The sequence below is a fragment of the Thalassophryne amazonica genome, chromosome 3 (genome assembly GCF_902500255.1).
Source record: "Thalassophryne amazonica chromosome 3, fThaAma1.1, whole genome shotgun sequence".
In the NCBI taxonomy this organism is placed as follows: Eukaryota; Metazoa; Chordata; class Actinopteri; order Batrachoidiformes; family Batrachoididae; genus Thalassophryne; species Thalassophryne amazonica.
Genome location: NC_047105.1, coordinates 5,582,769 through 5,598,862, shown reverse-complemented (window position 1 = coordinate 5,598,862; position 16,094 = coordinate 5,582,769). Strand labels below are relative to the sequence as shown.

General features: G+C 45.2%; 1 protein-coding gene across 1 annotated transcript in view; it reads left to right on the top strand.

The window, feature by feature from the left end:
• gmppb (GDP-mannose pyrophosphorylase B) overlaps positions 1–13,705 on the top strand; it is a 32,102-nt gene extending 18,397 nt beyond the window's left edge. Inside the window, exons 7-10 of the mRNA XM_034165148.1 lie at positions 2,115–2,193; positions 4,063–4,190; positions 5,411–5,593; positions 11,969–13,705. Coding sequence (XP_034021039.1) covers positions 2,115–2,193; positions 4,063–4,190; positions 5,411–5,593; positions 11,969–12,100 — 522 coding nt within the window. The 3' untranslated portion in view covers positions 12,101–13,705. The remainder of the gene's footprint in view (positions 1–2,114; positions 2,194–4,062; positions 4,191–5,410; positions 5,594–11,968) is intronic.
• Positions 13,706–16,094: the final 2,389 nt, after the last annotated feature.

Genomic DNA, 16,094 nt, shown 5'->3' with positions numbered 1-16,094 from the left:
TAGATCTTCACCAGGAACCACATATGTTTTGGGTCGCTGTCTGATTGGAAGACAGAGATGACCCAGACCCAGTTTTGCTACTGTCAGAATCATCACATATCCTTCTTTCTTCTTGATTTCTTCTGCCTTGAGGAGATGCCCAGTTCCAGATGCACTGAAGCTTAATGCCCCCACTGCTGTGTTTCACTGTGTGGACGGTGTTCTTTGGACTTCTTTTTCAAAAACATAAACATCTCTATGAACAAAGTGCTCTAGTTTAATCTCCTTTGACCAAAGGACACACTTCCAGGCTGCATAATCTTTCTCCAGGCTGTCCTCGGCATCCTTTAGTCTCTTCTGCAGAACTGGAGTGTTTGTTGATCTGTAACCTCACAATGGAACCTCTGATTGAAGAGGAACAATGCAGGTTCTGTCCTGGTTGTGGAACAACTGATCAGCTCTTCACTCTCACAAGGATCCTGGAGGGTGCCTGGGAGTATGCCCATCCAGTGTGCATGTGTTTTGTGGACATGGAGAAGGCGTATGATCAGGTACCCTGGGAGATACTGTGGGAGGTACTGCGGGAGTATGGAGTGAGGAGGTCTCTTCTCAGGGCCATCCAATCTCTGTACTCGCAAAGCGAGAGCTGTGTTCGGGTGCTCAGCAGTAAGTCAGACTTGTTTCTGGTGGGGGTTGGCTTCCGCCAAGGTTGCGCCTTGTCACCAGTCCTGTTTGTGATATTCATGGACAGGATATCGAGGCGTAGTCGAGGGGAGGAGGGTTTCCAGTTTGGTGGGCTCAGGGTCTCATCACTGCTTTTTGCAGATGATGTGGTCCTGTTGGCTTCATTGGCCTGTGACCTCCAACACTCACTGGATCGGTTCACAGCCGAGTGTGAAGCTGCTGGGATGAGTATCAGCACCTCTAAATCTGAGGCCATGGTTCTCAGCAGGAAACCCATGGATTGCCTACTCCCCGGGTAGGGAATGAGGTCTTGCCCCAAGTAAAGGAATTCAAGTACCTCAGGGTCTTGTTCACGAGTGAAGGGACATTGGAGTGTGAGATTGGCCATAGAATCGGTGCAGCAGGGGCGGTGTTGCATTTGCTCTACCGTACTGTTGTGACCAAAAGGGAGCTGACCCAAAAGGTGAAGCTCTCGATCTACTGGTCAATCTTCGTTCCTACTCTCACCTATGGTCATGACGGTCGGGTCATGACCGAAAGAACTAGATCTTGGGTACCAGCGCCCGAAATGGGCTTCTCAGGAGGGTGGCTGGTGTCTCCCTTAGAGACAGGATGAGAAGTTCGGTCTTCCATGGGGAACTCGGAGTAGAGCCGCTGCTCCTTCGTGTTGAAAGGAGCCAGTTGAGGTGGTTCGGGCATCTGGTAAGGATGCCTCCTGGGCGCCTCCCTAGGGAGGTGTTCCAGACACGTCAATTTGGGAGGAGACCCCGGGGAAGACCCAGGACTAGGTGGAGAGATTATATCTCCACACTGGCCTGGGAATGCCTTGGATCCCCCAGTCAGAGGTGGTCAATGTGGCACGGGAAAGGGAAGTCTGGGGTCCCCAGTTGAAGATGAATAAATCCTGGTTGAAGATGAATGAATGAATGCAACCTCACAGTCCATTCCTGTTCAGGATGTGTCTTCTTTAAGATTACAGTTCCCATCTTGGTTAGGTATGGACTGTGTGACTGTCTTTCAATTTCTTGATGATTCTTCTCAGTCCAGTTGACTCTTGGACACACTGTGGTAACTCCTCCTCCTCCTCCTTTCTGATCATCAGCAATTCTTTCTCCCAAGTCTAACCTGATTCCTTTGTTTTCTTACCGACGGCTCAAACCCTGATCGAAGTACAGACTCTGTGTACATTTGAAGGTAACCTCAGTTTGAACTTGATTTTATACGTTTTGAGTGGAACAAAGTTGAAGCTCATCATTGACAACAAAAAGGTAACATCTTCAGGGGGCTGATAATTTTGACCTCATCTGTGTAACAATAACCAGCAGATTAATTAATGAAGATGATTATTGGTTCAAATGTTTATTTTTAAGTCCAATGTTGGTTTAAGTTTGGAACAAAAAAAAAAAAAAAAATCGACTGCTGATGTTCATATTCTTGTTTTCGGTGTGCAGCTGAAACCCACATCCATCGAGAAGGAGATATTTCCTGTGATGGCCAAAGAGGGACAACTGTATGCCATGGAGCTGCAAGGTACTAAACAAACAAAGGCCGTCCAGGTACAAGGTACTAAATAAACAAATAAATGAAGGCCATCCAGGTATAACGTATTAAATAAACACACAAAGGCCACAGAGCTGCAAGGTACTAAACAAACAAAGCCCGTGCAGGTACAAGGTACTAAATAAACAAAGGCCATGGAGCTACAAGGTACTAAATAAACAAAGGCCGTCCAGGTACAAGGTACTAAATAAACAAATAAATGAAGGCCATCCAGGTATAACGTGTTAAATAAACACACAAAGGCCACAGAGCTGCAAGGTACTAAACAAACAGAGGCCATGCAGGTACAAGGTACTAAACAAACAAATAAAGGCCATGGAGCTACTAGGTACTAAATAAACAAAGGCCATGCAGGTACAAGGTACTAAACAAACAAACAAAGGCTATGGAGCTACTAGGTACTAAATAAACAAAGGCCATGGAGCTACAAGGTACTAAATAAACAAATAAACAAAGGCCATGGAGCTACTAGGTACTAAATAAACAAAGGCCATGGAGCTACAAGGTACTAAATAAACAAAGGCCATGGAGCTACAAGGTACTAAATAAATAAAGGCCATGGAGCTACAAGGTACTAAATGAACAAAGGCCATGCAGGTACAAGGTACTAAACAAACAAACAAAGGCCCTGGAGCTACTAGGTACTAAATAAACAAAGACCATGGAGTTACAAGGTACTAAATAAACAAATAAACAAAGGCCATGGAGCTTCAAGGTACTAAATAAACAAAGGCCATGGAGCTTCAATGTACTAAATAAACAAATAAACAAAGGCCATGGAGCTTCAAGGTACTAAATAAACAAACAAACAAAGGCCATGGAGCTACAAGGTACTAAATAAACAAAGGCCATGTAGGTACAAGGTACTAAACAAACAAATAAACAAAGGCCATGGAGCTACTAGGTACTAAATAAACAAAAGCCATGCACGTACAAGGTACTAAAAAAAGCAAATAAACAAAGGCCATGAAGCTACTAGGTACTAAATAAACAAAAGCCATGTAGGTACAAGGTACTAAATAAACAAATAAACAAAGGCCATGGAGCTACTAGGTACTAAATAAACAAAGGCCATGCAGGTACAAGGTACTAAAAAAACATTTTTTGATGTGAAGCGGTGATGATCCTTTAGAGACAAACAGGTTTTTGGTCTTTCTGGAGCTGTTCTAAAGGTTGAGACATAAATAATCTACTTTGTGTTTGTTGTTTGTGCAGCTCACAGCTCCAAGCGCCGTAAGTTTTTCTTTTTTGCTTGACTTTAGTTCTGATGAGAACTCGTGTTAGAGACATACTGATCTACAGGTGGCGGCCTGGCGGCTGAGATCATCAGTAGGTCTGATCTGGTTTTGGTGTCTAGAATTGTGGTTCTTGTGATCAACTGAAGGTAAAACTAGAAATGTAAAATCATTGCATCTGTAGATCTTCATTCCCACCTCCAGAGTTGTTGAAACCAAATAGTTCCTTGACCCCAATCCCGTAGTCCAGCAGGCAGAACCTGAACTAGTTCCTGAACTGAACCGCTGACTCTGGTCCAAACCTGTGCTGCAGAATCAAACCAGCATCAGTAGACTCCAGGAAAACCTGCTTTGCTCTTTATTTTTGTGTCTGTATGTTGATGTGATGAACTTTGGGACTTACTGACTTACTGATTTTTGGTCCCTTAGTCCCGATGATTAGTTTGAGTCAAACCTCTGTGACACTTCTTTGTTTTTTGTAACACTTCACATTAAATTATTTAGATTTAATCAGCTTTAACACAACGGAAATGTGATCTGTTGAAATGTTAGTTCTTCGTGCTTCGTCTCCATGGTAACGGAGCGGTGTCCTGTCCCTCTGCAGGTTTCTGGATGGACATCGGTCAGCCCAAAGACTTCCTGACAGGAATGTGTTTATACCTCCAGTCGCTACGGCAACACGCCCCTGAGAGACTGTGCACCGGGCCCGGTTTCCTCGGAAACGTTCTGGTGGTAAGTCGGCAGTCAGGGCCGAAGGAATTTTTAAGTTGACAAAAATACAGGATTGGAAAACAACCCCCCTCTTTTTTCATTATTTTTAAAATTGACATTAAAGATTTTCTCCCCCTTTGGTTCATCCAAAGAAAATTCTGTCTTTAATCAGTTTTGATTGTCACGTGTTATGATTTTGTTTAATAAGGGGACTGTTTATAATTTCGATAATCAAACCTTGAAGCGTCCCCTAAGGGGCCCTCAGACCTCATGTTGGAAACCAGGACCTTAAATGACATAAGCTGCTCAAATGTCTTTAATCCAATCCAATCCACTTTATTTATATAGCACATTTAACAACAAAAATGTTCCAAAGTGCTGCACATACAATAGAATCACGATAGATAAAACCCCAGTAGTCAAAAATTAAAAATAAGAAAATTAACAATAAAATTAACTAAAATGTGCAAGATAAATAAATACATACAGCATACAAAAGATAAAACCAATGAAATCTACCAAAATAAAAACAAAACAAATAAAACAGAGGACCACACAACTCACTCATTGTTAAAAACCAGAGAATAAAAGTGGGTCTTCAGACGACACTTAAAACACTCCACTGTGGGGGCAGTTCGGACATGGAGGGGCAGAGCGTTCTAAAGTCTGGGGCCAGCCACAGAGAAAGAAAAATGGTTTTTCACCATTTTATAAGAAAATGGTGAAAAACGTTGGCAATAATAAACTCCTCTGGAACGCCATGTCGGCCGTGTTGGGCTCTTGTTGCCCCTGATTATTTGTCTCTCGTCTTTCTGCTCAGAGTTGACGTCTCTTCTGTCCGTCCACGGGATCCCCTTCCAGAGCTCTGCTGGGTTTTCGAGTTTGTTCTGGGAATTTTTCTTTTGATTGTTGCCATGGAGATGGGATGTCTCATTCTTGCAGGGTGTTCTTGGATTGGCAGACCATCTTGGTTTTTTGGTTTTGTTTTTTGGTCCAGGTTCTTGGTGGACATCTTGGTTTTCCTGAGCCACCTACACATTCTTTCTTTTAACGTTGTGCCCAGTGTTTTAGTTGCTGCAGTAATTTGTTTTTCTCGCTCTCTGAAAGGTTCAGTTTAGTTTTTATGGTGGTTCTTTCAACTTTATAGTGACCGTTTAGCAGCAGCAGGTTAAAAATAACAGAACCTGTTCACATTAGTTTTTGAGTGATTGACTGAAGTTGCACATCTTCTGCACCTCCAGGACCCGACGGCCCAGATCGGGGACAACTGTGTCATCGGGCCAAATGTGTCTATCGGTGCCGGTGTGATCGTGGAGGACGGCGTGCGGATAAAACGCTGCACCGTGCTGAAAGGAGCACGGATCCGGTCCAATGCCTGGTTGGAAAGTTGCATTGTGGGTTGGAGTTCCTCTGTGGGCCAGTGGGTGAGTCTTAACTTTTGAATCTACATTGATGAGATCTAGTTTTGATTTTTGGAGCTGCAGAATCTCAGACAGATTCATAAAATGAAATGTGGTTCAGATCAGAAACAGAATCTCATCTGACTCGGATCTGAGATGGGTCTTGGTCTTGATTGGTTTAAGAGTTAACTTGAGCTTGAAAGCTGAAAAAAAAATCACTGGATTTACTTACAGTGACGCAAATAAATATTTGATCCACTGTCGATTTTTTTTTTTTTTCCCCCCCACCTACAAAGAATGTAGAGGTCTGTAAGTTTTATCGTAGGTTCACTTCAACTGTGAGACAGAATCTAAAAAAAAAAAAATCTGAAAATCACATATTTTTTTTAAATAATTCATTTGCATTTTATTGCATAAGTATTTGATCCACTAGAAAAACAGACCTTAATATTTGGTACAGAAACCTTTGTTTGCATTTCCAGAGGTCAGACATTTCCTCTCGTTCTTGACCAGGTTTGCACACTGCAGCAGGGATTTTGGTCCACTCCTCCATACAGATCTTCAAATCTTTCAGGTTTGGAGTTTCAGCTGAAGATCTAGCCATGACCCATCTTCAATGCTCTTACTGAGGGAAGGAGGTTGTTTACCAAAATCTCACAATACATGAGCCCATCCATCCTCCCTTCAATACGGTGCAGTCGTCCTGTCCCCTTTGCAGAAGAGCACCCCCAGACTATGATGTTTCCACCCCCATGCTTCATGGTTGGGATGGTTTTCTTGGGGTTGTTCTCATCCTCCAAACATGGCGAGAGGAGTTGATACCAAAAAGCTCTATTCTGGTCTCATCTGACCACATGACCTTCTCTCATGCCTCCTCTGGATCATCCAGATGTCACTGGTGAACTTCAAACGGGCCTGGACATGTGCTGGCTTGAGCAGGGGGACCTTGCTGCCCTGCAGGATTTTAAACCATGACAGCATCATGTGTTACTAATGTAATCTTTGTGACTGTGGTCCCAGCTCTCTTCAGGTCATTGACCAGGTCCTCCTGTGTAGTTCTGGGCTTTTGCAGAATCATCCTTATGGAGCCCCAGACTGAGGAAGATTGACAGTCATCTTGTGTTTCTTCCATTTTCTAATAATTAGGCCAACAGTTGTTGTCTTCTACCAAGCTGCTTGCCTGTTGTCCTGTAGTCCGTCCCAGCCTTGTGTAGGTCTACAGTTTTGTCCCTGGTGTCCTGAGATAGCTCTTTGGTCTTGTCCATGGTGGACAGGTTGGAGTGTGACTGAGTGTGTGAACAGGTGTCTTTTATACAGGTAACAAGTTCAAACAGGTGCAATTAATACAGGTAAAGAGTGCAGAATAGGAGGACTTATAGAAAAACTAGCAGGTCTGTGAAAGACAGAATTCTTGCTGGTTGGTAGGTGATCACATACTTATTTCATGCAATAAAATACAAATTAATTATTTGAAAATCATGCAAGGTGATTTTATAAATTTGTTTTTTTTTTAGATTCTGTCTCTCAGAGATAAAAAATTACAGAGTTCTCCATTCTTTGGGTGGTGGGAAAACTTCGACATCGCAAAATCGACAGCGGATCAAATACTTAATTGTCTCACTGTACAATCTTAAGCCACTTATCCAGGATCGAGTCACAGGAGCAGCAGCTCCAGCAGGGGACCCCAGACTTCCCTTTCCCGGACCACATTGACCACCTCTGACTGGGGGATCCTGAGGTGTTCCCAGGCCAGTGTGGAGATATAATCTCTACACCTAGTCCTGGGTCTTCCCTGGGGTCTCCTCTCAAGTGGATGTTCCTGGAACACCTCCTGAAGGAGGCTCCCAGGAGGCATCCTTACCAGATGCCCGAACCACCTCAGCTGGCTCCTTTCAACACGAAGGAGCAGCAGCTCTACTCCGAGCTCCCCACAGATGATCGAGCTTCTCACCCAATCTCTGACACCAGCCACCATCCTAAGGAAACCCATTTCTTTCAGTCATGACCCAACCCTCATGACCATAGGTGAGAGTCGGAACAAAGATTTGACTAGTAGATCGAGAGCTTTGCCTTTTTTTTTTTTTTTTCTTTTTTCCCCCCTGTCTGCATTTATAGTAATGGTAAATGCCACACAGGCAGAACCATTTCTGAACATTAATACCTATATATGCAATTTATTCTTGAAAGACAGAAGGTATGTAGGGCGTGAGTGAACGCGGTGTGTGTGTGACCCCATCCGCCCTTCCCAATCAGCCTACAACATCCTACTCAAAGCCAACTGACAACTTCTATCAGGAAGGGCCGACCACCAAAACAGCACAGACAGACAAGAACGAAAGACAAGTGGTGAAGACAATAACTGTGACGTGAGACACTGAGGAGACGGGGCTCCAACCAAACAACATACCAGGACAAATAACCACACATGAACAAACAGTGACAGCAACAGTCTGTTGTCTAATTAGTGAGCATCCATCCCCTAATCTAGGACACCAGAGTCTTTATCTCCTTGAGAGCACCCAAAACCGAATTGTGGTGATGGCCACAAACACACAACCATCCATGCACAGAGACCCAGATCACAGCTAAATATCTGATCACAGCTGTGGCTGGTGTGTTGGGCCAAGACAAGATCTTACCATCTTTACCATACAGATCTTTACCATATGACATGGACCACTCCGGCACGTTGGAAGCCATGCGGCCGGACGTGAGCACCGACTGAAATAGGTCCAGGACGCAGGGCCCTGGTAGAAACCAGGAGAAAAAGGGCAGTGGAAGGGCACAAGGGCCAGGAAGGGCAGCACGACAGACCAACAGGGGAACGGCCCGACGGCACCGGAACGCGCCCCCGACACCACCCCTCCTCACGGAGGCACAGGGAGCAGCCCCATACACAAGGGAAGCACACAGGGCGCCGGCATGAGGCCACCAATAGGGGGAGCCCCAGAACCACACCACCAGGGCCACAGCCCCCGAAGGCGGGAGCGAGCGGCTGCAAGGACGGGGGGCAAAGGAGCCACCGCAACCAAATCCAAAGCACAGGTAGGGACCACCGAGGCATACGAGGCAGGGCCCGGCCCCCAGACAAGACGTGAGGACCAATACCGGGGCCAGGAAGCGCACAAGGCCCCCCGACAGCCAGGCTCCCCCAGAGTAGCCAGCAGGGCCCCCCAAACTCCCCACCCCGGATCCCACCCCAAACACCAAAGCCCATGATCAGGAGACAGCCCAAGTGTCTTTTGGCTCAGCTCCCTTTTCATCACAACAGTACGGCAGAGCGAATGCAATACCGCCCCTTGGGGCAAGACCTCATTCCCAACCCGGAGCAGGCGATCCATCAGTTTCCTGCTGAGAACCATGGCCTCAGATTTCGAGGTGCTGATCCTCATCCCAGCCGCTTCACACTCGAATGTGAACTGATCCAGTGAGTGTTGGAGGTCACAGGCTGATAAAGCCAACAGGACCACATCATCTGCAAAAAGTAGTGATGAGACCCTGAGCCCACCATACTGGAAACCCTCCTTCCCCCGACTATGTCTTGATATCCTATCAAGGAATATCACAAACAGGATTGGCGACAAAGCACAGCCCTGGCAGAGGCCAACCTCCACCGGAAACGATTCATTTTGGTTATTTAATGTAAATGGTAAATTAATTTATTTAATTTAACCTTTATTTAACCAGGTTACTCCCATTGAGATTGAGACCTCTTTTGCAAGGGAGACCTGGGCAATTATACAGTTTCCAATTCATCTAACCTGCATGTCTTTAAATGCGGGAGGAAACCAGATCACCTGGAGGAAACCCACGCAAACACGGGGAGAACATGCAGACTCCACACAGAAAGACTACAGGTGGGAATTGATCCCATGACCTTTTTGCTGTGAGGCAACAGTCCGAACCACTAAGGCACCCTGCTGCCACTTACTGACGAGCACCCGAACATAGCTCTCGCTTTGCGAGTACAGAGATTGGATGGCCCTGAGAAGGGACCTCCCACAGTATCTGCTGGGGTAACAGATCATACGCCTTCTCCAAGTCCACAAAACACATGTAGACTGGATGGGCATACTCCCAGGCCTCCTCCAGGATCCTTGTGAGAGTGAAGAGCTGGTCAGTTGTTCCACGACCAGGATGGAACCCACATTGTTTCTCTTCAATCAGATGTTCGACTATCAGCCGAACCCTCCTTTCCAGCACCCTGAGTAAACGTTACCAGGGAGGCTGAGTAGTGTGATGCCACTGTAGTTGGCACACACTCTCTGGTCCCCTTTTTTTTAAATATGGGGACCATCACCCCAGTTTGCCACTCTTTAGGCACTGTCCCAGACCTCAACGCAATGTTGAAGAGACGTCTCATCCAAAAAAATCCCTCCACACCCAGAGCCTTCAGTATTTCTGGGTTGGATCTCATCAACTCCTGGCGCCTTGCCACTGCGGACTTGTTTGAGTACCTCAGTGACTTCCACCAGGGAAATTGATGAAAATCCTCCATCAGCTTCCAGGTCTGCCCCATTATAGAGGGTGCTTCAGTCTGATGCAGTAGTAAAGTGTTCCTTCCAGCGCCGGATTACATCCTCAGTTGAGGTCAGTAGAGTCCCATCCTTACTGTCCACAGTTTGGATGGTTCCCCATTTTCCTTTCCTGAGGTGCATCACGGTCCACCAGAAGCACCTTGGTGCCGACCACCTTCTCCATGGTTACTACGAACTCCTCCTGCACCTGCTGCTTTGCCTCCCCCACAGCAGAGGCTGCTGCTCATCAGGCCTGTTGGTATCTTGGAGCTGCCTCCAGAGTCCTCCATATCCCAGAAGGACTCCTTCTTCAGTCGGACGGCTTCCCTGACCACCGGTGTCCACCACAGTGTTTGAGGGTTGCCGCCCCTTGAGGCACATGAGATCTTCAGGCCACAGCTCCCCGCTGCAGCTTCAGCAGTGGAAGCTTTGAACATTGCCCATTCTTGTTCAATGCCCCCATCATCTACAGGGATGCTAGAAAAGCTCTGCCGGAGGTGTGAGTTGAAGATATTTCGAACAGTGGACCCCTCCAGATGTTCCCAGTTCACCCACACTATCCGTTTGGGCTTACCAGGTCTGTCCAAAGTCCTCCCCCACCCTCTGATCCAGCTCACCACCAGATGGTCATCAGTTGACAGCTGTGCCCCTCTCTTCACCCGAGTGTCCAGAACATGCAGCTTCAGATCAGATGATACGATCACAAAATCAATCATCAGCCTTCGGCCTAGGGTGCTCTGGTACCATGTACACTTATGAGCATCCTTATGTTTGAACATGGTGTTCATTATGGACAGTCCGTGACTCACACAGAAGTCCAATAACCAACGACCATTTGGGTTTAGATTGGGGAGGTTGTTCCTCCCAATCACGCCTCTCCATGTGTCTGTCCATGCCGATGCGTGTGTTGAAATCTCCCAGCATAACAATGGAGTCCCACAATGGAGCCCCATTCAGGGACTCCAAGAAGGCTGAATACAGTCAGTCTCCCCCTGGCCACCTGAAGGTGCAAGTAGCGGTGCACAGCTGGTGACACATGAGTATCCCCACAAACGCCCGGTGCCTCACTCCCTGTGCAACTCCAGAGAAGAATAAGGTCCAACCCTTATGAAGGAGAGTGGTTCTGGAGCCGAGGCTATGCATCGAGGCCACGCCCACCAGATCTAACTGGTAGTGCTCCACTTTCCTCACAAGCCCTGGCTCCTTCCCCCACAGTGAGGTAATGTTCCACATCCCCAGAGCTAGCCTGTGCCCCCCGGGTCTGGTCTATCGGGGCCCTCAACTTTCACTGCCACCGATGGGAACAGTGCACCCGACACCAGCGGTTCCCCCTGCTGGTAGTGAGCCCACTGGGTGGAGATGGAAAGTCCACGTTGCCTTTTCGGGCTCCATGGCAAGCCTAGCCATCACGCGCTCGCGGGCTACGTTTCCTCTACCTGTTTTTTTAAGGAGTCATTGTGAACCATTCTTAGTCTGGCCCCTCGCTTGAGACCTATTTGCCATGAGAGAGCCTACCAGTAGCACAAAGACTCCAGACAACACAGCTCTCAGGTTCATGGAGACACACAAACCTCTCCACCACGATAAGGTGATGGTTCCCGGAGAGGATCACTGTATTTGTCAGGTAAAAATCCAGAACATTTCTTTCTGGCGTCACTGCACACAAAATGTTTTGACACCAAAAGAAAATAATTTAAGCAAAAATATTTTCATAACTTTTTTTATGTTAAATACATTAAAAAAATAAAAATTTGAGCAGAAAATCACTTCCTGTTCATTTGAAATTTTAATTTTTCTCAACAGTCTTATTATTGTTATTTTATTTAACATTTATCTCTTATTTCTCGCCACTTCGCATTAACGTTGCTAACTTTGTCGTCAGGTTCGGATGGAGAACGTGACGGTGCTCGGGGAGGACGTGATCGTGAATGACGAGGTTTACCTGAACGGCGCCAACGTGCTGCCTCACAAATCCATCAGCGAGTCTGTACCAGAACCGCGGATCATCATGTAGTATCAGCTGATGTGGCGCCTTTATAGAAATTACAAAAAAAAAACAACAAACACCTGTCCTGTGAAGTTGGCAAGGTCGAATGTATGGACATAAAACTGAGCGCAGAAAGAAACTGCTTTTTTTAAAAATTGTTTTTAGCCCTCTTTGGATCCACTTTCTGTCTGTCAAAAGGGGCGTTGACATGAGGAATTAATTATCGAAATCAAACCCGTCACTTTGACGCTAGTTGAACTTTTAATTGTTTGCTGGCAGTTTGAGGACATGCCCACAACCAATGGTTAACGCCCAATGAGAGTGCTGCTTTAGGTGAAGAAAAGGCGGGCTGGTTTTGAAACTGTGGCAGGACTGAAGGTGCAGCATGGTGAGTCCAAATGAACTCATTGGTCAGATGGTCACATGACCTCAGGCCAGAATAGAAGTATAGCCTTGGTAGGTACACTGTGACGCCTGTTCTTACCGTGTGGGGCCACGGTGTCATATTACATTGACATGTTTGATGTTTTTCTCATCTTTGTGTCTGTGTTAAAGTTTTAAACATCACCACTAGGGGGCAGGAAAGATACAAATCTCATTGGCTGCTGACTCGTACCATCTCACCACCCGCCAGACTGTTCTGGGCCAAGTGGCCAGGATGTGAGACAAACCTATTTGTGGTGGGCGGGGCTTGTTTAGATTGCTGCTCCACTGCATAGTGTCGGTGTACGTGATTAGCATAAAGCGATTGTAAATCGTAAAGCGATCACGGTGACCAGAATCATGGTGTAGACTATTAATTGTTTGCCAAAAACACTAAATTGGGATGCAAGTGTTTTGTGTTCCTGTTTTTCATATTTTCATTGAGCAGTGAAGTGATTTAGATTCTTCACCTCAAACTCCACCTTCTCTGGTCACATGACATGCAGAGGAGGTGTAATGAACATCTTACACACGCTAAGAATCAAAACCTAAAACTAATCCAGTACCTCCGTGTCTTAGTATAGTTAGTATAATTACTAAAGCTAACAAAGAACCAGTTTCTTAATTTACTGTCTGATTTCTTAATTCAGTATTTACAGTTTACAGTTGTCTTGCATGTTAAGAATCTTAGTGCAAACAATGTGTGCTCCGGGCACGTTGTGTTTGCACTCACCATCTTAATACATGTTATGTTTCTGCTAACATTCTGATGTTAAGATCAGTGTTTCCTGCTGGCTTGGGGTGACCATCAGAGCCAGCAGTTTGATGCTAATGTTGTTTTTAAAACGTGCACGGAGAGTTTTTGTGGCTGTGTTGCAGCTGATTGGTTCATACTCAACTACTCTGTAATCATCCTCTGAATGTGGATTTGCTAAACATCTTGATGTTAGTGCAACAGTTTGTCATTAACAGTGACACGTCTCACTCTGGACTATAAATCCGCACACTTTTCTCCAATGGAACAAACAATAATGAGAATTGATGAAGACACTGAGCTCTGGTTCGGTGCAGTGGTTCGGTTTTATCTAAACAGCATTTAATAAAATGAATGTGTGAACATTGTTAATGGATGAAGTCTAATCGTGTTATGAAGGTCTTCTTTTGTTTTTGTTTGTTTTAAGAGATTAATATAATCTACTGAACACATCTGAATGTTGTGTGGTCTTGTTTTTTCACAGTGAAACATTGGAACTGTTAACACTATGTAACATGTCCAAACCCATGTTGATATTTTACATGGTTTTGTTGTTTGACATAAAAGCAAAGACAGCTTTTCTTTGTAGCACATCTTTAAGCAATATTTTTAAATTTCAAACCATAAAAGCCCCTAAAACACGATTTTGCAGAACAGTAGGAGTAACCTTCATCTACCGATACCAGTCTAACAATTCTTCCTCTCTTCAAACAACTAATCTGTTAAAAAATGCATTTGAGATGCTGTACTTTGCTAACCAGGCCTTCTTAAAAAAAAAAAAGAAACCCAAAACATAAACTGTGCAAACAGAATTGCAATCTGCAAATTTTTAAGAATCAGCTAAAATATGAGCAGAATTTGCTGTCATCGTAATTCTGTTTTTCTCCTCCCAAAAAAGGCAAACATTAAAACCCATGACTCAGGGAAAACAACACCCCGGCATGGATATTAGCACTGGTGGGCACAGTTCTGCTAATCCACTAACTGCTAATTAGCAAAGCTCACAAAAATCATCATGGAACCAATTAGCTAACAATAAATTTAGTTGCGGTAACTTTTAGACCGCTAATGTTTTTTTTTGTTGTTGTTTTTTTTTTTAACATAGTAACTGTGAAAAACATTTATAAACCCTGTTGGCTCCTGTCCGCTACGTATTTTGCAGCAGTGAGGCAGTTGAGAGGAGCTGAGTTCAACTCTACCCCAGCAGAAGGGACCTGGCTGCCAGGTTGCCACAAGAAAAGAAAAGTCAGTACCCCTTAACAGCATACAGAGGTCCAGCAGGTTTTGATTTATAAATCAAATTCATCCAGATAGAATAACTACATTAATGTCAACTCTTAAAGCTAGAGTGCCAGGAAGCATATTGAAATTGAGACAATTGTTAGAATTTTGAAGGGGTCCAAAGTAATTTTGTTTGTTATTGTGAATATAAAGGATTCCCAAACTATTAATCTGAACATGATTAAAATTCATCCGTATCAAAGCAAATTATGAATTATTGGCATGTACCAAAAATTCAAAAGCCAGGACACCATCGGGGTGATGTCACAGGTCACGTGGGGGATTTCACCGCTAGCAGCTAGCTAGAAGCCTGGCGATCAAACTCACGAGGATTTTGCAGCGCTGCTATTGGACAGGTGAGTTGCCTGGTGAATGGTGTCTGACGGTGTACAGTGATGGTTATCTGAGTCTGTTATCTGAGTTATTAATTTGTCTGCAGGTGAAACCCCTTTAGCTGATGACACTCATTTAATTCTAGGTTATGTCAGACAAACCTGCTCGGTTTAAAAAGAACTGCATGGATGTACGAGGTCTGTTAGAAAAGTAACAGACCTTTTTATTTTATGCAAAAAAATATATGGATTTGATTCATATGTTTTTACGTCAGCCAAGCTTGAACCTTCGTGCGCATGCGTGAGTTTTTTCACGCCTGTCGGTTGCGTCATTCGCCTGTGGGCAGGCTTTGAGTGAGCACTGGTCCACCCCTCTCGTCGTTTTTTCATTGTCAGGAGAATGAACGACTGCCGTTTTGTTGCATTAAAATTTTTTCAGGAACCGTGTGAGACAGCCAGGTGGAAACCATTCGATAAATTCAGATGGCTTTTGGTGAAAATTTTCTGGGCTTCACAGAGATTAAGGAGTGTTACTACTGCTTTAAGGACGGCCCACAGCGGCTGAGGGCACGCCGCGCTCCGAGCCGTGATCGACAGGCTGAAACGACCATTTCATTTCTAAACGGATGACTGGTAAGCCACTGAAAGCCGAGATAGGCATGTCCTAACTTGTCCTCTGAGACTCCAAAACGGAGGCGTTCTTTGTCTCGCTCCATCAGCGGCTCCGTCATGACGCATGAAGCCTCTGCGCGGCTTTCCATGACAAAATCTTGTTAAAAGTGAAATCTGCCGGAAAATGGCTGATGTCCAGCTCTTGTGATAACCAGAGAAATTGCACACGATGGTCCCGGATCCACAGAGCCATCCGTTTAGAAATGATCTGGTGGTTTCTGCCTGTCGATCGCGGCTCGGAGCGCGGCGCGCCGTGCGCCATTGTGGGCTGTCCTTAAAGCTGTAGTAACACTCCTTAATCTCTGTGAAGCCCATAAAATTTTCATGGAAAGCCATGTGAATTTTCCGAATGGTTTCCAGCTGCCTGTCTATAACAGTTTCTGAAAAAATTCTGATGGAACAAAGTCCAAATCATTCCGCCATTTCCTCGCAATGAAACGACGACGAGAGGGGTGGACCAGTGCTCACTCAAAGCCTGCCCACAGGTGAATGACGCAACTGACAGGCGTGAAAAAACTCACGCATGCGCACGAAGGTTCAAGCTTGGCTGACGTAAAAA